General features: G+C 31.7%; 3 protein-coding genes across 3 annotated transcripts; 2 read left to right on the forward strand and 1 right to left on the reverse strand.

The window, feature by feature from the left end:
- Positions 1 to 69: 69 nt before the first annotated feature.
- Positions 70 to 2,689, forward strand: LOC107495367 (uncharacterized). The gene is made up of 2 exons (XM_016116516.3): positions 70 to 346; positions 728 to 2,689. Exon 2 carries the CDS (start codon positions 730 to 732, stop codon positions 1,987 to 1,989), a length of 1,260 nt encoding a protein of 419 aa, XP_015972002.1. The 5' UTR covers positions 70 to 346; positions 728 to 729; the 3' UTR covers positions 1,990 to 2,689.
- Positions 2,690 to 4,991: 2,302 nt separating this feature from the next.
- Positions 4,992 to 7,401, forward strand: LOC107495400 (peroxidase 45). The gene is made up of 4 exons (XM_016116550.3): positions 4,992 to 5,429; positions 5,650 to 5,847; positions 6,297 to 6,462; positions 6,682 to 7,401. The coding sequence occupies exons 1-4, from the start codon at positions 5,229 to 5,231 to the stop codon at positions 7,086 to 7,088; spliced, it is 972 nt and encodes a 323-aa protein (XP_015972036.1). The 5' UTR covers positions 4,992 to 5,228; the 3' UTR covers positions 7,089 to 7,401.
- A 222-nt stretch (positions 7,402 to 7,623) lies between these two features.
- On the reverse strand, positions 7,624 to 16,377 carry LOC107495301 (plasma membrane ATPase 4). The gene is made up of 15 exons (XM_016116409.3): positions 15,849 to 16,377; positions 12,145 to 12,264; positions 10,986 to 11,984; positions 10,777 to 10,899; positions 10,595 to 10,699; positions 10,362 to 10,506; positions 10,094 to 10,258; positions 9,782 to 10,020; positions 9,659 to 9,691; positions 9,495 to 9,576; positions 9,214 to 9,374; positions 8,880 to 9,053; positions 8,412 to 8,594; positions 8,133 to 8,314; positions 7,624 to 8,035 (listed from the first exon to the last, which is right to left on the reverse strand). Exons 1-15 carry the CDS (start codon positions 15,894 to 15,896, stop codon positions 7,939 to 7,941), a joined length of 2,856 nt encoding a protein of 951 aa, XP_015971895.1. The 5' UTR covers positions 15,897 to 16,377; the 3' UTR covers positions 7,624 to 7,938.
- Positions 16,378 to 21,832: the final 5,455 nt, after the last annotated feature.

The raw sequence follows: 21,832 nt of genomic DNA on the forward strand, positions 1-21,832 counted from the left end.
TCATTTTTATTTTTTTTGTTAAAACATAAAAGTTTTATTTAAGTCGTTGTTCTTCATTGTGCTTCCTTCCATTGCTGCAAATTTCAAAATTTTCTTTCTTTTTATTTTTTATTTTTTAATTTTCTTTTTCGCGCTGGCGTTGCTCAGTTTCGTTCAACTCAGTGATCTTTTTATGATTTGAAGTTCGAAGCTTTCGAATTTCGCTCAAGAATTGGGGTTTCTGATTAGATGCAAGTTGTGTAGTAATGCTCGCGCTTCGTGTTGTTACGATGCAACAGGCATGGTGGTTCGAGCCCCAAGTTTGGTGCTTAGGGTTTTGATTTGCCACGCAATTCGCTGAATTCAGGTTAGTTTCAATGTTTCCGTGCTTGGAGTTAGCAAGTTCCTTTTGCAGTTTTGATCTCTAGGGTTTTGGTGTTTGGGAAGTTGAGATTTGGCTTTTGCACTGTTTGCTGTATTGGTTTGTGAATTTTGTGCTATAATGTAACTGTTTTCCAGTTTCAGAATTGTAACTTCCTGGTTTGTTACAGTTATTGGTATGATATGTGCATCTGGTTGTTGTGATATGCAGAGTTTATGGTACTTTGATTTAAGTTAAATGATATGAGAGAGGGTAGATTTCGGTTTCTTTGGAAACAGAATTAACTGCAATTCAGCTGAAATCGACCTTTTGGGTTGGTTGGTTATTTGCTGATTTTTTGCATGGTGTATGAATCTTTCTGTTCAGAGATGCAACCACAGAAGAGCTCTAGACTCGATTTGGCCGAATTGAAAGCACATATTGTAAAGAAGGTTGGAGCTGATAAGTCGAAGTGGTATTTCTATTACTTGAGCAGGTTTTTGAGTCAGAAGCTGGGGAAGAATGAATTTGACAAGTTGTGCTTTCGGGTACTTGGAAGGGAGAATATTCCATTGCATAATCGTCTTATAAGGTCGATTTTGAGGAATGCTTGCCAAGCAAAATCTCCACCACCAGTACATCCATCCGGTACTCCAAAATCGGTAGCACATGCTACTAACATATCTCCTAGTAGACAAGATGGACATGAACTGAGTGTTACCAACATCCAAAGTCAAAATCAAAATGCACCCATTTGGTCAAATGGGGTTCTGCCAGTCTCCCCACGCAAAGTTCGGTCCGGAATGCGTGATAGGAAGCTTAAAGATAGACCAAGCCCTCTTGGACCAAATGGGAAAGTTGACTCTGTTGTTCATCAACCCACAGCTACTGAAGACAGTGGTAGTAAGGTTGAAATGGAGAATGGAACACTTAGTCAATGTGATTATCAAAGGAACATACAGCATCTTCAAGCAGTTGCTGAGCTACCTGAGACTGAAATAGGGGACGCTATTCATAGACCTGCTGAAAAATCAAGAATAAATGACAAGGGGCCAACCAAAATATCGATTGTTGAAGATGGGGAAGAGGTGGAGCAGTTAAACCACCTCAGTTTCTCTAGAGGTTCTCTGACAGCACCGCTTGGGATTCCTTATTGTTCTGCAAGCGTGGGTGGGTCCCACAAAGCAGTGCCCATTAATAGCAGTGGTGGTTTTGTTAGTTGTTGTGACAGTGGTAGCTTGCATGATACAGATACCTTGAGACGGCGCATGGATGAGATTGCCACGGTTCAAGGTCTTGGTGGTGTTTCTATAGAATGTGCGAACACGTTGAATAACATGGTAGATGTGTACTTGAAACGGTTGATCAGGTCTTGTGTCGATTTAGCTGGAGCTCGTTCTACAAATCAGTCAAGGAAGCCCCCTGTCCCAAAACAGATTCAGGGGAAGGTCATCAACGGCATGTGGCCAAATAATCATTCACATTTGCAGAGCATTGTTGGGCCGGTAGAACCTGAGCCCGAAAACAGACCACCTTGCTCTGTATCTTTGCCTGATTTTAACATTGCCATGCAGCTAAATCCACGGCAACTTGGAGAAGATTGGCCTCTGTTGCTAGAGAAAATTTCTATGCAGTCCCTTGAAAGATAACTTGTATTAAAGTTTTTCTTCTAAAGCAAAGGTAGGGTCTGTTCATTAAGGTTCTGTGTGGCCCAGCCAAGTTTGGCGTGCATTGGTGAACTTAGTTTTGCTCTCATTGCGAGGAGGAGCCGAACCAGATGAGACCCATGATACCATGGGTGACTTCTAGCCCTTGCAGAATCAAATGCTGGTTCTGAGTTCTATTTAAAGGGCTAATATGGATCACAGTTCACAGATTTATTTAACTGCAACCAGGGGTGCTATCAAATCGAGCCCATGATTGGTTGCACTGTTGTATGTTTAGCATTGATGTTGGCTGTATTTGCCATATTTAAAGATCATAAGGTTTTTCTTTCTGCTTTGCAGCCAATGAGAAAGAAAACTCAAGAAAGTTTTGCAGGTATACTGTTGTTTTAGCTGGGAACAAGGGACTATGACATGTACAATAGCTGAAGGTTTCTCTTTATGTATTCTTAGAATATGAAGATTGATTGAAATTCAATATCAATAACAACATTAACATCTATTGAAGTTTTCTAGAGTGAGGAAGGGGGGTTCTTGATCCGCAGTTTTCTGCTTCTTATACATTGGTAGATTACATATGTCTCGGTGAAAATTAGTTTTTGTGACAATAATTGAAGTTCTTATCATATGTTGAAGAGGCTTACATTTTTGACATATATGTTTTTATCAATTTTACCTTTATTTACTTTTCTCTCTGATAATGAATATTGGATTCTTTTTAATCAGTTGTTTTCTTCTCTTTCTAATTTTGGAAATAGCGGTAGAGTACCCTAAACTGCATGGAATCTAAATAGTCATATTGCAAGTTGGAGGTAGTAAAGTTGCTGAGAATAAGGTGACACAGCAAGGTAGTAAAGACAATGGTTGAAGATATTATAAAAAATATATATATAACAGTTCCTTTTTTCAAAGTTAGGAGTGAGATTCGAATCTGAGACTTCTAGTTTAGAATAAAAAGACTATGTCATTTGAGTTATAATTCATTGGTAGTAAAAAAAAAAACATTTTTATGGACTTGGCTAGAACATTTACATGCTTTAAAAGAAGATTCAATGAACCAACTTGGGTTGGTCGAGTGGTCAACTCACTCGTCTGCTTAAACAAGTGTTAGGAGTTCGAATGTTAAACAATTGAAAACTTATTTATTATCTATTTTAACCTTTGAAATATTGTTTCATATGCATATATCTAATATAACTTTGATTTTGTAAACACTACACGCTACACGAGAAAAAAGAATGTTATTATAAGAAATTAAAAAAAATTATGTATTTCTCTTAGGTGTGTCAACTACTTTCTTTTATTGAAAAAAAAAATTAGTAGATATTATTATATTAGAGAGAGAGAATTTGTTGTTATTAATAAATTAGCTGTTATTAATAAGTTATATATTTTGCACGTCTTAAACCTTAAGGTATCAGGAGCTCAGAATGTGCACACTACTTAAAATTGAAAGGGGTATTTTAGACTTTTGGTGATAATCCAATCAGGAGAAAATAAATTAACAATATAATACAGATGTAAGAATTTTGGTCACAATGCTACATTTTAACTGGTGGTTGAGGTTTGTGCGTATACAGCTTTTATCACACTATGTTGCTGCAAATATAACAATAAAAATGAAGCAAAAGAAATGCTAAACACCATACTTCTCTCTGGATCCAATTAACTTTTTTTTCCCTTTCTGTTTTTCTTTTTTCCAATTGAACCATTGATCTCGGTCCTAATGTCCCATCTCTAAGAATTCGATTAACCCATTACAGAATCCAAAATGTCTCAAATTGTAGTTGGCATGCAATTACATTGTGGTACCAATTCATATAATTTAACGGCCAATATGCTACGCATTAAAAAGAAAATCAGATACTAAATTAATGAGTCATATAAAATATATATTAAAAGGGTAAGAAATAATATATTTATACATAATATTTTTTTTTTGAATAAGAGAGCTCAACACAGTAAAGTGGAGCGACAACCAAACCGAAACTACAACATGAACAAGTTGGGAAAAAAACTTTTTTTAATGCCATCTCCGGCATAGCCATCAACAACAAAAAGGATCTAAACTACTCCATTCTCTAACATTGTTTAAAGATTTCTGGAATACCTCCTCTGCACTCCCTTCCTTATTATTAAAAATCTGATGGTTCCTTTTTAGCCAAGTAGTCCAAATAATGAAAAGAAGTAAATAAGCCACTTGTTGTGCTCTACCTTTCTGTTAGCAACACTTGTCCATCTCTCAAAGTGTTCTTTTAGTGAGTCTGAAATAGTCCACGATCTCCTAAATTCAAGTAACCATTGACACCACACCTGCCAGGTAAACTCGCAACTCAGAAACAAATGATGAGTATATTTAACTTCTTTATTACACAAAACACATATGTTATCACCTTGACTAATAATTTTCAATCTAAGCAGCCTTTCTTTAGTATTCACTCTTCCTATTAGTGTACACCAAATAAATAACTCCACTCGTGGCGACACCAAACCTTTCCATAGTGTTCTTGTGAAACTGTAGCTGGTTATGTCCTCCGGGAGCGATTCTGGCTGTACTACCTGCACAAAAGCGTTTGTTGAAAATATACCTTATTTATCAAACTTCCAAAAAATTATGTCTTGCTTATCATGTTTTATTATTATTATTTAGAGTATTTGGAAAGGAATGATAGAATTGTCAGAAATAAAGAAACAGGTGTTACGGAAATAATCAACAGGTCAGTTAGAAGTTACAAAGATTAGAGTGATATTTGATATTGAGTTGTTGATGGTATTGACGAAAATGATTAGAAATTAGTTTATTTTATTGTCTAATACTTTTTTATTGATGCTTCACCTTATTGTATTGAATTTTTTGTTTCAAAAAAATATGTCTGTTTTTAATATTATTTTTATACGAGGACTTTTTAGTGGCAGTATCTTCCTTGATGTACTTTGAATAAAGAAGTTGGTTCAGCACTACTAAGAGCTTCGCTCACAAATTAATGCAAGCATGAGAGTGCATGCTTTGTCAGATTATTCTCCCAAATGCACAACACTTGCCCAAAAAGCACTTCTTCTTGGTCTCTAGCTCTTGTTCTGTTTCCGTCACATTGAACAATCTAAGATTCCTCATAAATTAAAAGGATATATTTCCATTATTCTTACTTTCGTTTCTCCTTTTCCACTATTTAAGGATGCAATAGTCACAAGACCAAAGTTAATATTGTTACACACAGCACAAGATGAGTTCTCAGATTCTATTGTACCTTGTTCTGCAACTCCTGGCTAGTAATTGTTATGCTCAACTTCGCCTCGATTATTACCGGAACACATGCCCGGATGTCGAATCCATAGTTCGCACCGCCGTCGAAACAAAACTTCAGCAAACATTTGTTACAGCACCGGGCACACTGAGGTTATTTTTCCACGACTGTTTTGTTCGGGTTAGTACTTAGTACACTGTACATAGTACATACAGTTATGTGTACTATTTTTTTCTTTTTGCGCGCAATTGCCGTTACAATTGTTGTTATTGAATATACACACTTATTTCCAACAATCTCCCATTTGCACTAGAAACACGTGTTAGTTATGGCTATTGAGGCATGCATTGCGGCGGCTATTAAAACATGAAAATACTGAAATTTGTTTGTGTGTGGACAGGGATGTGATGCTTCAGTGATGCTGGCATCAAGAAACAACAGTACAGAGAAGGATAACGGTATCAATCTGTCACTGGCTGGTGACGGTTTTGATACTGTCATCAAAGCCAAGGCTGCTGTGGATAGTGTACCTCGCTGCCAAAATAAGGTTTCTTGTGCTGATATTCTGGCAATGGCTGCTAGGGACGTTGTTGCATTGGTAAATAATAAACATAAAACTTTGCAGACTCATATATATCTTTGACTTTCATATCTTTTGGAAGATTATGTATATATCCAACTTGGGTTGATACCGTGGTTGGCTCATCAGTCTGCAGTTCGAGTCTAGTCTTGTATATGCAGTAATTATTGTCCAGCTATAATAAACCCTTAAATGAAGTTTGGATCCACGACAGATTAGTCTTTGACATGAAGGAGAATAATGAGGAATAAAAAAATTACCATCTTAATATGTGCACTAAAACTTAAAAAAAAGGCAGTTATCACTTAGCAATGAAGTATTTTTTTTAAAAGAATTATTAATCATTTACTGTTGGATAGGATATAAAATACGTTAAAATTCTGTTCAATAGTAAATGTGAAAAACACTTCTCCATATAATTTAGCTTAATCCAAATCCCAAAATGACAATTTATTTGGTGTTTTCAGACAGGAGGACCATCTTATGCAGTTGAGTTAGGAAGGTTAGATGGGAGAATCAGTACAAAAGCTAGTGTGAGACACCATCTACCTCATGCTGATTTCACACTAACACAGCTAATTCAGATGTTTGCTTCAAATGGACTCACCCTTAGAGATCTTGTTGCATTATCAGGTATTTCATATTTCATTCATAATGATCAATATACTTTTTGAGGAAAGGTTCAATATTCATAATATAATTTATATTAACTTTCAATAAACATGGTTTATAGCTTATTTGGCAACTATGTTACTGAGAAATATAGAAGCACTGAGAAATACAAATTTATTTAGAGGTGTGAAAGCATAAAAGAAAAAAGTATGAACCATTGAAATGTATGATCATTCACAGGAACACATACTATTGGTTTCTCTCACTGCAACCAATTCTCCAAAAGAATCTACAACTTCAGAACCAAGAACAGAATTGATCCAACATTGAATCCGGAATATGCGAAACAACTCCTGCAACTGTGTCCTAAAAGTGTTGACCCCAGAATTGCCATAGACATGGATCCAACTACACCTAGAACATTTGATAACCAGTACTACAAGAATCTCCAACAAGGAAAAGGGCTTCTTTCTTCTGATCAGACTTTGTTCACTGATAAAAGATCAAGAAAGCTAGTGAACTTGTTCGCCTCGAACGGCACAGAATTCGAACGGGCTTTTGTGGTTGCTATGAGGAAGCTTGGAAGGATAGGGATCAGAACAGGGAATCAGGGAGAAATCAGGAGAGATTGCACTATGATTAACTAAACAATTCATAATCAACTACTTGTTTCTGTTCTTTGTTATTCTTGCAGACATAGATAATAAGTTTTAAAACATGGAAAAGGATGGAAATAGTTCCTTGCTTATAAAACTGTTAAGATACTTTTAGTCATATATAAATTTTTTACTATTGATTAGGAAGGTGCGGCCAAATTTAGGTCTGCAAACACAGTCTAATCAGTAGTGAAAATCTATATATGTTTCACACATGAGGACCCCTTTCTGCAGAAGAACTTCGGTGAAACCTTAATTTTTAAGCATCTTTAAACAGAGTTAAGTGTCACTTTTTTTAATTTCTTAAGTTCAATTCAAACCACTACACATATCATAATTATCAATAGGATTTAGTTATCATGTATCCTGTTACCAATTAAACAATTTTTTATTTTAAAAAAGTGCCAAGTTTAATTTTTAATGCATTTACTGTGTATTTATTAAAATAAATTTTTTTATTTTAATTGAATATTGATAGAACTTACAAGATTAGCGTTGAGGAATGTGAAGAGAACCAAATTCAATATTAGAAAACCATATAACCACTGAGAATTATATTGGGCTATTAAAATGTGATCTTAACAACACTAATATCATCCCAAAAGAAAAAGGATGTTATTTGGTTGCAAAAGAGAACAGTACCTCTCTCATCCTAGCATAATTTGAGAAAAATGGAGTAACCATTCACATTTTCACAACACTGTTAACATTTCTTTTTTGGATAACCTAAAGACATGATTGAGAATTAGGCCTTTTGAGTCTTTCTTCCTCATTATATCTGCTTATGATCTCAGAAAACCACCAAACAGTTTCCACTGAAGCTTGTTATCTCTTCTGTTCTTTAAACTGTGTAGTGCTGCTGAATAGTATCAATGTCGAGTCCCTTGAGCTTCACCACAGATTCGACGTGTCCCTTGAGAGTATGAAGCTCCCTAAGCCTATACAACACATTGAGATTCAAAAAAAAAGGGAAGTTGTTTAAAGAACTTGATATAAACACTGTCTTGAAGTCATACAAGTTAACAAATCGCTTACCTTGCAACCTCGGCACGTCTCTTTGCTTGCTCTGCAATCTCGGAAAGCTCCCTGTAGCTGTTTTTGTCATTGAAGAGGTTAGAGGTTTCAGGAGGCTGAAGACCATGGAGTGTTCTCTGTGCTGCAGCCCACTGTGCTTCCCTCTCTTCTTTTCCATAGTCTTTCTTGGTAGTGAAGGCAGTCTGTAATGGGAGCATGAGAGAAAGCATTTTGTGAATCTTGATCCCTCTTGATTACATCAAAAATGCTGTAAGAACAATGAATCATATAAGAACATACCTTGTTCTCCAAAAGATTGTCCCATGCCTTTCCACTCAGAATATAGCGGATCGCGAATTTGAGCAAATCAAGAGGAATGTATGTCACTAAACTGTAGATCCAAATTACACCAGCCCAACCCCATCCCATTCCCTTGATTCTTGCAAATCCCCAGTTAGCATATACTGCTATGAAAGTTGCTACCTGTCAATTACAGAGAGAAATTCAAGACTAGTTGATAGAGCAGCTCCTAAGGTAGTGTTTTGTTCTTGTTCATGGATAAAAAGGATAGAAACAATGAGATAATAGATATGCATCTCTTTTGTTCTAATGATGAAACATACTCCTTAATTAGCATTTCAGTTTAGAGTTGTATATCAAGTTATTTCCATGAACATAGAGACTTGAGATAGACAGTTTTTGGGTGCTATAATAATTGTGAAAACAAAATTTCATATGCTGAAAGAGGAATAAGAGGTTCAAGCTTACCAGCTGAGCAATCAAGAAGGCACCTAGTAGGAGAAGACCGGGTCTTTCGACATACGACCAGCTGCGAGACCTAGTGACGAAAATTAGAGCCTGACTTATGATACTGACTTGTAGATACAGAGCTGCCATCATCTCATCAGGGTTATTTCTAATGTGCCTCACACCAAACTTGTTCTGCAACAATGTAAGTCATCTTCATCAGGCTTGATGATTTCATTACTTCATAATAGTGATAAGAAAAACAACTAAAGAATACATACTAAAAAGAAAAAGATCTTCTAATTTGAGCTCCACTATCTTGATTTAGAAGTGATTAGACATATAAATTATTTACCGGGAAGAAATCAGTATCTTTCATGGCCCAGAAAAATACTACTGTCATCAGTGCCATGTAACTGCCTAACACAACGCCGGTAGCAAATATCTCCCTCAGTTTCCAGCTGTCAGGCATCGGCGATGGCTTCACTCGATCCTTGGATATTGTCATAATGGTACCTAATTGTATGGGAATGAAGAATATGAGTGTTAGCACTTCAGCCAAATCAACAATTTTATCTGTGACAAGGAGAAGAAACCAAGATAAATAACATGATTATGAAGCAGATATTATCTTACCATCATTTAGTATAGCAATAATCAAAACCATGAAGGGTGCAAAATCAAACTTCCAGATCAATGCAATGAACATGAAGCCAAACTGCACAATAAAAGAATATACAAATAAATCACATGTGAAAAAGCTTAGCTTTCTTTAGTTTCAAACTATTTTCTTCACTTACCACAATACGAATAGTAATGGACACAGCATAGATCTGCTCACCAATCCAAAACAACTTGATATCAGGTAACTAGAAACATTAAAATGAAGTCAAACAATAAGTTAAATAATAAAAGAAACTAACAGTATAGTTCTTCATCCTCTGAAAAATAGCCCTGCTAGTGAGCACAGCACTGATAATGACACTCAAACCAGGCTCAGTGAGGACAATATCAGAGGCACTTCTTGCAGCATCTGTAGCATCAGCAACAGCAATTCCAATATCGGCTTTCTTCAAGGCAGGGGCATCGTTTACACCATCGCCCGTCATTCCACATATATGCTTCCTCTCTTGCAGCCTCTTAACAATTTCATACTTGTGTTCTACCATGTGATACAAAGAATAAAATAAGCAATTGAAATTTTGAAAGGTAATCACAGTGCATGAAAAATCTACCAGGAAACACCCCGGCGAATCCATCAGCCTTCTCAATTAACTCATCAACTGGAAGAGCTGAAATAGAAGCATCCTTGTCTTGGCCAAGCAATGCAGATGATGGATACATGTTTGTTCCCATTCCGAGCCTACGACCAGTTTCCTTGCCGATGGCAAGCTGATCCCCTGAAGATTGAGGCACACAAAACATTTCAAAGCTATAGACTTGAACTCTTGAAGTCATGGTAAGACTATTATGAGTTACAAAAGTGTCTGATGTGAGCCTTACCAGTAATCATCTTAACATTTACACCGAGGTTAAGTGCTCTTCTAATGGTTTCGGCACTGTCATGCCTGGGAGGATCAAAGAGTGGTAGCAGGCCAACAAATTGCCATGGTCCACCTGGACTATCTTTTGATTTCTCAGGTACTTCCTGTTACAAAGATCATACCAGCACAAATAAAAGATTAGTATCAGTATAGAAGCATTCAAGAGTAGACATTGGTATCAGCTTTGTGTACCTGTCTTGCAACACCTAAAGACCGAAGTCCACGCTCGGCAAACTTATCAATCACTGCATGAACCTTCTTCCTGACATCCTCTTTGCAGTTGCAAAGGGTTATGATCTAAATAAAGAGGGAAAAAGAGGCCTTTGTCAGCCTTATAACCATCACAAGAAGGTGGCAATGAAACAAGTTTTTACCTGCTCTGGAGCCCCTTTGCTGGCACGGTGCCAATTTCCATCAGAATCAATGTAAGTTAGAGCAGTCCTCTTGTCTACAGGATTGAATGGAAGAAAATGGACCTCCCTGATTCCGGCTCGAGCCTGGTCAGTGAAAACATTAAAATTATGAGATAAATTTAAAGATTTTATCTGTATCTAAAGAGAGTGGTTTTGGTATATTTATTTACCTCCTTTGGATCAGCAAGCATGCCAACAATGGCAGCATCTATAGCATCCTGATTTTCGGTCCTAGAGGCCCTTGCAGCAAGAAGGATAACATACTCCTTCTCAACACCCTTAGCAAAGACCTCAATCAAGTTTCTATCAACACTGAGCTTATTCAATGTCAAGGTTCCAGTTTTGTCACTGCAGAGGACATCCATCCCAGCCATTTCCTCAATAGCCGTCATACGTTTCGTGATTGCGCCCTGCTGAGACAGCCTGTGAGAGCCAATAGCCATGGTGACTGACAAAACTGTTGGCATGGCAATCGGAATTCCTCCGATCAAGAGGACTAACAGATTGTCAATTCCATCTCTGTACCTTCGGTGCTGTATGGGGTACATGACTATGAGCTCAATGAGAATTCCAACAGCAATGGAGCAAATGCAGAAGTTACCAATTGCTGTAAGAACTTTCTGGAAGTGTCCAACTTGGTTAGTGCTGTCCACCAAGTGAGCCGCTTTACCGAAGAAGGTGTGCACACCAGTGGCAATCACAACTGCTTCTATCTCACCCTTCTTCACTGTTGATCCAGAAAATACTTCATCCGTGGGGTTCTTCGTCACCGGAAGAGATTCTCCTGTTAAAGCAGACTGATCCACACTTAGAGGATCTCCCTCGAGAAGACGAGCATCGGCCGGAATGATATCTCCTAATTTAATGCTGATTATGTCTCCTGGTACTAAAATTGCAGCATCTTGTTCACTCCAGTGCCCATCTCTTAGTACCTTGGTTTTAGGAGCTAAACCAGCCATGAGAGCAGCAGCAGCATTTCCAGCATTGTTTTCTTCAATGAAACTGATTGTGGAGTTGATCACCAAAAGAGCAATGATTCCCACAAAGTCTTGCCAATCAGGGGGCCTTCCTCCACCATTTGCCAAAGCAATTGCCATTATAGCAGCAGCTTCCATCACCCATGACAAGGGGTTCCACATAAACCCCAAGAACTTCAAAAACTTGCTCTCCTGTAATCATAATAATAATATTCCAACTCTTAAATCATATCACTTAGAATAAGACACTTGCTTAAGCAGAAGAGTCGACTAATTCAAGTTGGTTATCTAACTAGTCTATAAAACTCTATGAGAAACTGCAAGAACAATAGTATGTTAGAAGAAAACATACTTTTTTCTCTTCCAATTTGTTTGGCCCAAAGACTTGAAGGCGGTTGGCACCTTCGTCTGAGGTTAAACCTGCTCTTGAACATTTCAGCTGCTCAAACACTTCCTCAATTGGAATTCGTTCCTGTGCAGGACAACATTCAATTCAATCTTGTTATTCTTTCAAATCTAACAAAATAAATAAATAAACAAACAAATAAGAAGCTCATTGATTCTGCCTCTTCACTTAATCACTTTTGTCATTTTGGTTCATATACTAACATGCAATGAACTACAAAAGTTTGTAACCGCCACTATCCTATCGCCACAAGAACTAGTTATTATGTAAAATGTAACGGTATGTTTTGTTTATATTTTAATTTTCTGTTTTAATTTAATCATTTAAGTTTAATAAAAGAATGTTATAAATCCTTAGTTAAAAGAATTTATTTTATCATTCTAATAAATTGAATATATAAACAATTTTAATAGCTTACTATTTAATTTACATTTATTTATTAAACATGTCTGCTTTAAATACCTTTAACAACTATTCTTAATAAGATTTCTTTAGTTTTAGTATATTAGTTTCGAGAAATAATATTTACATTATTTTTTATTTACATATATTTAAAGAATTATTTAAAAATTAATATAACTTTAATTTATACAACTCATCAAAATTATAATCAAATACTCAATCAAACACTTGGAGAGAACAGTATTTAACTATGGTAAAAATTTATATGTATTTATTTTCATATGAAATTAATAGTTAAGAGTCATAAATTACAATTTAGTTAAATCTGTTAAATCATCTAACTACTCTCAACTATCAATTTCGCATAAAATTAACTGTACATGAGTTTTTAGCTTTAACTATTTATCACTCAAGTCAAACATGAGAAACAGTAAAATACTAAAATTCCACATCCTTGACCTTGTGGGAAGTGAATTACTGAATTTCATATTCCTAGAAGGAAGCTTACCTTTTTTTTTTTCAATTCTTAAAAATAAATATATTTATCTATCCAATAATTAAAATAATCTAAATAGAGAAAAGGAAAAGGTTAAACTAATATTATTATACATATAATTTTTGTAAATATTACTATTAGAAACAAATATGAAAAGATAATAATATATAATTGAAAGGAACAGGCATGAAAATGATAGAGGCTAAAGTATTTATTAGAGAGAGATGGAAAAAGGCAGAAAAAATGGCGCGTGAATACCGAAATAGAGAAGCGTGCCGTACGCTCTGCCCTCAATTTTATTTGTAGTCTTCGTTCATTGTTTACACTCATCTCAACTTGCGCATTTTTCGGAATCTAAACTCTAACTTAACCCAACAACAACATACATTATCACAAATAATTGTGTTATCATATCTTTTACTTTTCTTTAATGGAAATACTTCTCTTCCCCATCATCTGGAATTTCAAACTTTACTATTATCTTCTATTATAAAATTTGCAATATGTTATAGTAAAAAAAACATAACTATATTATATTATAAATAACTCCAATACTGGTCTCTAAATCTTGAATAATCTAAAAATTTAGTTTTAAATATTATTGAAAATGATACCACCTTTATGCTAAACCTCAGCGCTATCAAATGCATATAATTAATTTCAGGGTAGATTCACTTATGCTATTAATTTCTTTGTACGTTACACACTTATATTTTTAAAATTTATGCATATTTATAAAAAAAATACTATCCGTCATTAAAATTTATTATTTTTATTATCAATTATCGATTCAATTTTTTAATTTAATTTTTTTAGTCTAGTAATCCAATAATATATTTTATCTCATATTCTTAAACATTAATAATTAATTGATGACCAAAATTAATAAATTCTAATAATCTTTTAGTATTCTTCTATTTATAATTGTTAAAATTAATATACATAAATTTATAAATAAAATCAGAAAAATCTCTTTTTTTTTCCTGCTGTTATAGGACACAAATAATAGTGATGTCTATGTATTTTATAATAATTTAATAATTTTGATATTTGGCTAGCAGTTAAAAATTACGAAAATATTTAGTAATAAAAAAATTAATTAAAAACAGTTAGAATTTATTTTATTTAATATTTATTAGTTAATACAAAATAAAATAAAATTTAATTTTTTTTATCTTTCTAGTATTACTGCAAAAATTTCATGTCATCTGTAAAATAGAACGTTTTTCCATCATTTACTTTTTTAAATCTATTATTTGATGTCCAACATAAAAGATGTGTTTATATGTTTATATACTAAATAATTTTGTTAACAAGTGTATTAAAGTTATTTACTAAAATTATTTATCTTAAAAATTATTTTAGATTTTACATAATTTTCATATACTAAATTCTTTATAATTTAATTCTTTTAATTTTTTAATACAATTTTTTCCATATTTAATATCTAGTCTTTTTAAATAATAATTAGTTAAATCCTATACCAAATGGTGAATTATATTGTATATTTTAAGAAATAGTATTTATATTATTCTTTTATATATGATGTTTTTCTATAGTTTTATAAATTACTTTTAATATTATAAAAAATATATACAATAAAAAGCATAAAAAAAATGAAGTTAACGTAGAAATACAAATAAAAGTATAAAACTAATAAAGAAGATGATGGAGGATGCAAGTGGACCAGCCAGAATGAAAAGAGTTCAGTACTTCTCACTCCACACACTTTCTTCTTAAACACTCATTTGTTTCATGCTTTTAACAAAGCAGAATCAAAATAATTAATTAATAAAAAAAAAGCATCAATAGTTGTAGCTTATAAATATTTTATTTGATAACTGTCCAGAATATCGATATAAAGTTATAAACAAAAAGTAAAAGCCAATAGAAATATTCAGTTAATCAATTTTATCTACCTAAACATCTATATTTAAAAAAAAAACTCTTCCAACTTATTATTAATAGAATTTCATTTTGATGTATTCGAAGTAAAATATTTTAGACAGTCATATAATTCATGCTGTCAATGTAAAAAAATATTTTTTTTATATAGTGTAATTAGATGCACATCCAAATTAAATTCTTATTAATATAATAATTTAATTGTATAAAACTATTTATACAACTAATCAAAATTGAAGTAATAAAATACGAAAAGTACCCCCCAAAAATAACCTAAAGTCTTTAAAGTAACGAAACAACGTCTAGAATCCCAGGACAACAGTTTCAGTTTCATTCAAGCCAAAAGTTTACGAAGGAAAAAAAATCACAAATCTCTCTTAAAATTCAAACTTATTATTAGAAATTTAATATGTACATATATATAGAGAAAATATATGACAATAATAATAATAATAATTACAAATTTTAATCAGTAATATTAAGAAGTTGAAGCTTTCAATCCCACTGACCCAGTTTTCCATTTGTATGGTCATATTAAGCAAAGGCAAACAAGAAAAAAAATAATAATGCAAATTTAAACTTAGCATAAATGGCATGGAAAATCTGTTTCTTGATCTTATTTCCTTTAATTTTGCAAAGTAGATATAGAAAAAAATTAATTGTCTAATTTTACCAAATCATTATAATTCACGAAACCAAAACAAAGAAAAATTAAGCAAGCTGATAATAAGCTCTTAAATTTTCCAAAAGAATAATTAAAGTGAGAAACAGAATGATGAAAAATGAAGATGAAGACGAAGAAGAATGAAAGTGAAAAGAAGTGGGTGATAATGGAAGATGTTATTACCAGATCAACTTGCTCGTTCTTTATCTCTTCGAGGCTGATGCCACCCATGTTTAATTCGTAACAAAGAGTAGTAGTTAGCTTCAACACTAACACTAGCAATGACAAAATAGATATATATGAATAATTGAATTATTATTATTATTATTATTATTATTATTATTATGAAGATGTGGGAGAGATTTGTGTGAAGGAAAGAGACGCTTAAATAGAGGCGAGTGAATGCTTGTGAGTCATTGCATTCGAGCAAAAGTCCAAACCAAAATAAATGCTATTTCTTTTCTTTTCTTTTCTTTTCTTTTCTTTTCTTTGCTTATTAGAAATAATGTGCTTACAATGGATCGCCACTAGTCACACCCTACCCATATTAGACCATATAACATAAATTCAATGCATTTTTACACAACTCAAATTAAAAGACAAAAAGGGAAAAAAAAAGTAAAAGGAATTGAGGATTAGGCTTTGGGTTTGGTTTTAGGTTTAGGATGAGGGAGTGTTTAATGTTTTGTTTGTTTGATGTGTGATGTGAAGTGAATCTAAGTGCCCCCCTCTTCACCTTTGAATAAATTGAGATTTGGAGGATGGCATGTATATATATGTGTGTGTATTATATTATTTAATTTAATATGTGGCTATTCAAGGGACTGAAAGCTTTGTTATTGTTACCTTACAATGATAAAAAGGATGGTGGCTCAACCTGGGTGGCTCTGCTTTGTGGGTGGTGGGTTCCACTCACCAACACTTTTGTATTCAATGCATTATCAATTTATTATTGTGTAGATTTTGTTTGGGGAAAAAAAGACTAATTAATTAATATTTTTCAAACCTGGAAAATTTCTTAAATTGTGTAGATACTAGATAAGTCAAATAAAACATATAGAAAATAATAACCACTATGCTGAAAATTTTTAATAAAAAGAAAATGTTAAAATTACCAATGACATTTAACAAATTAAGAATATTAGAAATTTTACCATTAAATATTTAATAATAATTTAATATTTATTACCTAAATTATTATATAAACCTTCTATAAATATAAGAAGTCTCATTAAATTAGTCATTATGTATTTAATTTATATAATATTTATATGTATTAATTAATGTATTATATCAAGATACAACCAAATTAAATTTGTAGATATTTTTTGCGACGAATTTGACTACTTTGTCTAAACATATTAGAAAAAAAAAAATTAGATCCTCTCAAGTTTGAATTTTATTTCGAGAATAAAGTGTAATCTTCTGCTTTTGAATAGTTTTTCTTTCATATTTATTCTTGATCCCACCTATGAAATAAATGGTGAGAGATCTCACTTTACTCTTTAAAGTGAAATTTAAACTTTAAATGATCTAAATCCGAAAAAAAAATTTACAGCAAAGCTAATATTTTCCTATTTACCGTGGAAAGTCACTTGTAAAATTTGGCGTGAGTCTCTAATAAATTCATAGCGGAAAATTACAGCATTTGTGTTTATGATAATAAATTTGCAGCAAATACTATAAAAATTTCTTGACTCTCCTCACTTTTAAAGAAATCGTCCTTTCTCCGGATTTTTCCCTTTCTAGAACTCAAATTCAGGATCATTTGTTAATGACCAAAGTACTTTTTGTGTTCAATAATCAACCAACAAAAACAAATATAATTTTTTTAAGCTAACAATTAGAAGTTACCTAAATATTTATTGAAAAAAGTTTATTTTTATTTTTTTCATATAACAAGTACGTACCAAATTTATAAAAAAACAGGATTCAATTCATAGGATCTATAATAGTATTTTATTTGTATCTAATCTGAAATTTATAGATATGTTTTGATTCGTAAATTTATTGGATCAGATCTTATAACCACAAATAAGTTAGATCAGATAGCAAATTTTATATATGTATTTGTAGATTTAATCTACATATTTGCAAATCCGAATAATAAATAAAATATATATAGTAATACACTTTTAAAATGTTGATTGGTATATTAAAATTTATATTATTATTTGTTTGTTGTTATTATTAGAATGTCAAAAAATTAGATTTGACTGTTTTATTTTTATTGTTTAAGAAATATTATTTAATAATATTTTAGAAATGAATAAATTTAAAAAAATAAAAAAATTTTAAATTTTTGAATTATTTATTTAATTTTTTAGCTAGTAATATTCAAAATCTAATCCGAATTCAAAAATATAAATATCTAATCTGATCAGATCATATAAAAATTGAAAATAAATAAAATTTTGATTCGATTCGATTGGAGACCACCCTTAATTTTAATACTCTTATTTCACTTACTCTCTTTTGCTCTAATGCCTTGATTGCTAGACCAATGAAAAATTACGTTTGATTGGTAAGTCCAACAGCTTGACCCAAATAATAGTCACATTTCCATCAAGTACTTGCAAGCCACATTGGTTGCTGGGTAATATAAATATATATTTGTTTGGGCTATTCCAATAGACGAAGAAGTACATTAAGATCACATTCAAATAGTTCTTTGCTATGATATTTGCTGAAAATTATTGAGACCTAAGAAACCCTAGATTGAACTATACTCAAATAATAGAAGCTATTGGAAGACAATGGTAAACATCTTATTAAATGAGGAAAAGAGCATATACACCTATTATTGCTACAACATAGAGACTATTTTACATGAGAATGACATGATATGTCTTGTCTTGTTATGAATTTAGTTAAAGCCATTAATACCATTCGAAGTTGATACTTGAAAATCATGAGATAATTTAATGTATTTAATTAAGTTATTGTTATTAAATAATTTTATTTATTAATTTTATATAAAAACAATTGCATATAAATTTTTATTTTTAATTTTTTAAAAAGATTGGGAAGCGTTAGTAACGAATAATAAAGGTGAGCACCGGTTGAATTAATTTGTATTTAAGGTAAAATTAGAACTGAACCAATTAAAATATTATTGGGTCGGTTTGGTTCGAATTTATATTTTTTTTTTGTGTTCGAATCAAACCAAATCGATTAAAAACGAATTGGTTTGGTTCGGATATTGGGTATCCGATGAAACAGAAATTTATAAAAAGATATAAAAAATGAAATTTTTATCTTAAAAATTTTGTAACTACAATAAACATGTAACATTAATAGAAATAATCCAAATATGTTAATAATCAAATACATTAAAAATTAAACACATTAAAATCCAAACATATTAAACATTAAAAACATTAAAATCCAAATATATTAAAAGACATATATATATATTTTAAATTTTTATTTTTTTATATAATTAGAATAATTCTCCACATACAAGTGATTTTCCATACAAGTCATACAAGTCATTTATAAACACGTCGTTTCACTTTTTTTTTGTGTGCCCCCTTTTCTTCTTCTTCTTTCTCCGTGCTTCCTCTTCCTCTTCCTCTTCCTCTTTTTCTTCTTTCTATGTGTCTCTTTTTCTTTTTTTCCTCCCTCTCTTTTTATTGAAATTTCTTCTCCTCTTTTCGTTTTCTCTTTCTCCATCATCAAAATCACCAGAAAAAACGAAGAAACATTATTCAAGGTACGTTTCTTGCCTTCTCTTTCTCCTTTTTCTTCTTCTTGCTACACGTTCTTCTTCCTCTTCCTGTTCTTCTTCTTCATTTACGTGCTTTTCTCTTTGTTTTCTTTCTTCGTTATTCTCGATTTCCATTATTTTTGACATCAAGCTCTGAAATCGTTTTTGAAGAAGAAGCAGCAGCAGCAGAAGATGAGGAGGAAAAAGAGAAGGAGTTCTAAATTATGCATAAGGTGTACTTCAACGAATTTTGGGTGTATTTCTTAAATTCTTTGGGTGTATTTTTGTAATCCTTTGGGTGTATTTCTATAATTCTTTGGGTGTATTGATTTTAAGAAGAAATATACTGTCTCTCCCTATATTGGGTGTATTTCTTAAATCCTTTCGGTGTATTTCTGTAATCCTTTGGGTGTATTTCTGTAATCGTTTGGTTTATTTCTGTAACTGTTTGGGTGTATTTCTGTAATCTTTTGGGTGTATTTCTCTAATCGTTTGGGTGTATTTTTGTAATCGTTCGGGTGTATTTCTGAAGTTCTATCATCTTCAAAACAATTTCAAAGCTTGATTTCAGAAACCATGAAAATCGAAAAAAACAAAAGAAGATCGAAAAAAACGCGCGTGTTAGGCCCAACTTGTAAGACTTGTAAACAAAAATGACTTGTATGTGTAGCACTCCTCGTATAATTAATATATGATCGGATCTACGAATTGGTTCGAATTTTGCACTTCTAAAACTGTTACCCAAACCAATTACTAAAGAGAGTTATTGGTTTAGTTTGGATTGGACCCAATTATCAATTAGTTCCAAAACCAATTTAATTAGTTCGATTCGAATTCATATGGATAATCGAATATCCGTAACCTATGCTCACCCCTAACGAATAATACTAGTAGAACAATAACTTTGATGAACAGATAGAGTGAAGGTTAGTCTAGGCTTGTTTTGGAGCGTGGGTGGGTCAAATCTTGAAGAATAAGATTAATTGGTCTTTTATTTATATGAATTTGGATCCTCTAAATTTTAAATTTTTATTTTAGAGGATAAAGTGTGAGCTTCTACCCTTGAATGGTTTCTCTCTCATATTTACTCTTAACCCCACTTATAAAATAAATAATGAGAGATCACATTCTACTCTCTAAAGTGAAATTCAAACTTTAGAGGATCTAAATCCTATTTATATAGCAATGTCGAAGAAAAAAAAATTAATAAAATACTAAAATCATAACTCTCATATTTTGAATAATAAAATTGATTGGTGTTTTATTCATTCTTGTTTTGATAGCAATGACGAAAAGATGAAAATACCATAATACGTTGATTCAGTGATGATTTCTCTCTATGTAATTTAAATTATAACACAATCTTTTTTCTGAGAAATTAGAAGAAAAAAAAGAAAGCATTAATTCTGTCTAGGTAAGCCTGGCAAGTAGTACCTAAACGGAATTAATGATGTCTAAAGAGGTGAAATAGAGGCTAATCATAAAAAAAGAAAAAGAATACTAAAAGATTGTGATTCAATTAATTTAGTCATAAAAATTAGTGGATAATTTAGTTTGGTTCCAAAATTATACAAACATAATTCGCATTAGTCCTTATTCATTTTGTTAATGTTTTGAACCCATATTGATATGAATATAGGACCTATCAAATTGAGATTCGGGTTCACACAAAAGACTACTAATAATATGCTTTGAAAAGGAGTCAATTCAATGAGTTCAAATATGACTATTAAATCAACTTGTATATTCTCTTTTTCCAAATTCTAAACTTAATAATGGAAAATTTAATCTTTTTTTAAAAGTATATATTCAAATTTTGCGTTAAATGTTTTTGTCTTTAAAATTTTTTTATTACATTGAGATCTTTAAACTTTACAAAAATAAAATATATAAGTCTCTATCTTAACCAAACTCATTGTTTTTTATTTGGACAAATAAATTTTAAAAAATGTGACAAAAGGATCTATATATCTTAATTTTGTAAAATTTAAAGATCTTAATGTAATAAAATTTTCTTGAGGATGAAAACATTTGGTGCAAAAATTTTGAGGAAACTATTTAGGTATATACTCTTATTTTAAGTCAATCTTTTTTTATTTTAAAAAAGATATCATACACTTTATAAATGAGTAAAATATTATTTTTATCTCCAATATTTAGGATAAATTCTAAAATTATTCCTAATATTTAAATTATCATCCTAACGATTTAAGTTACTAACGTTTTAAAATCGATTTAATGTTGTCTTATTGTTAGAGATCTGTTAAATAGGACAAAAATATTAGAGATAAAAGCGATATATTATTCTTAGAAAATTACTAAATCAAATAAAATAAAAATAAATTTTGATGAAATAATGAATTACATTACAAATTTAAGATTTTTGCTCATCATCATGAAATACTTGTAGAATGACTAATAAATAAATTTTTGAAAAAGAAAAAAGAAGCATGATATA

The sequence above is a fragment of the Arachis duranensis genome, chromosome 6 (genome assembly GCF_000817695.3).
Source record: "Arachis duranensis cultivar V14167 chromosome 6, aradu.V14167.gnm2.J7QH, whole genome shotgun sequence".
NCBI lineage: Eukaryota > Viridiplantae > Streptophyta > Magnoliopsida > Fabales > Fabaceae > Arachis > Arachis duranensis.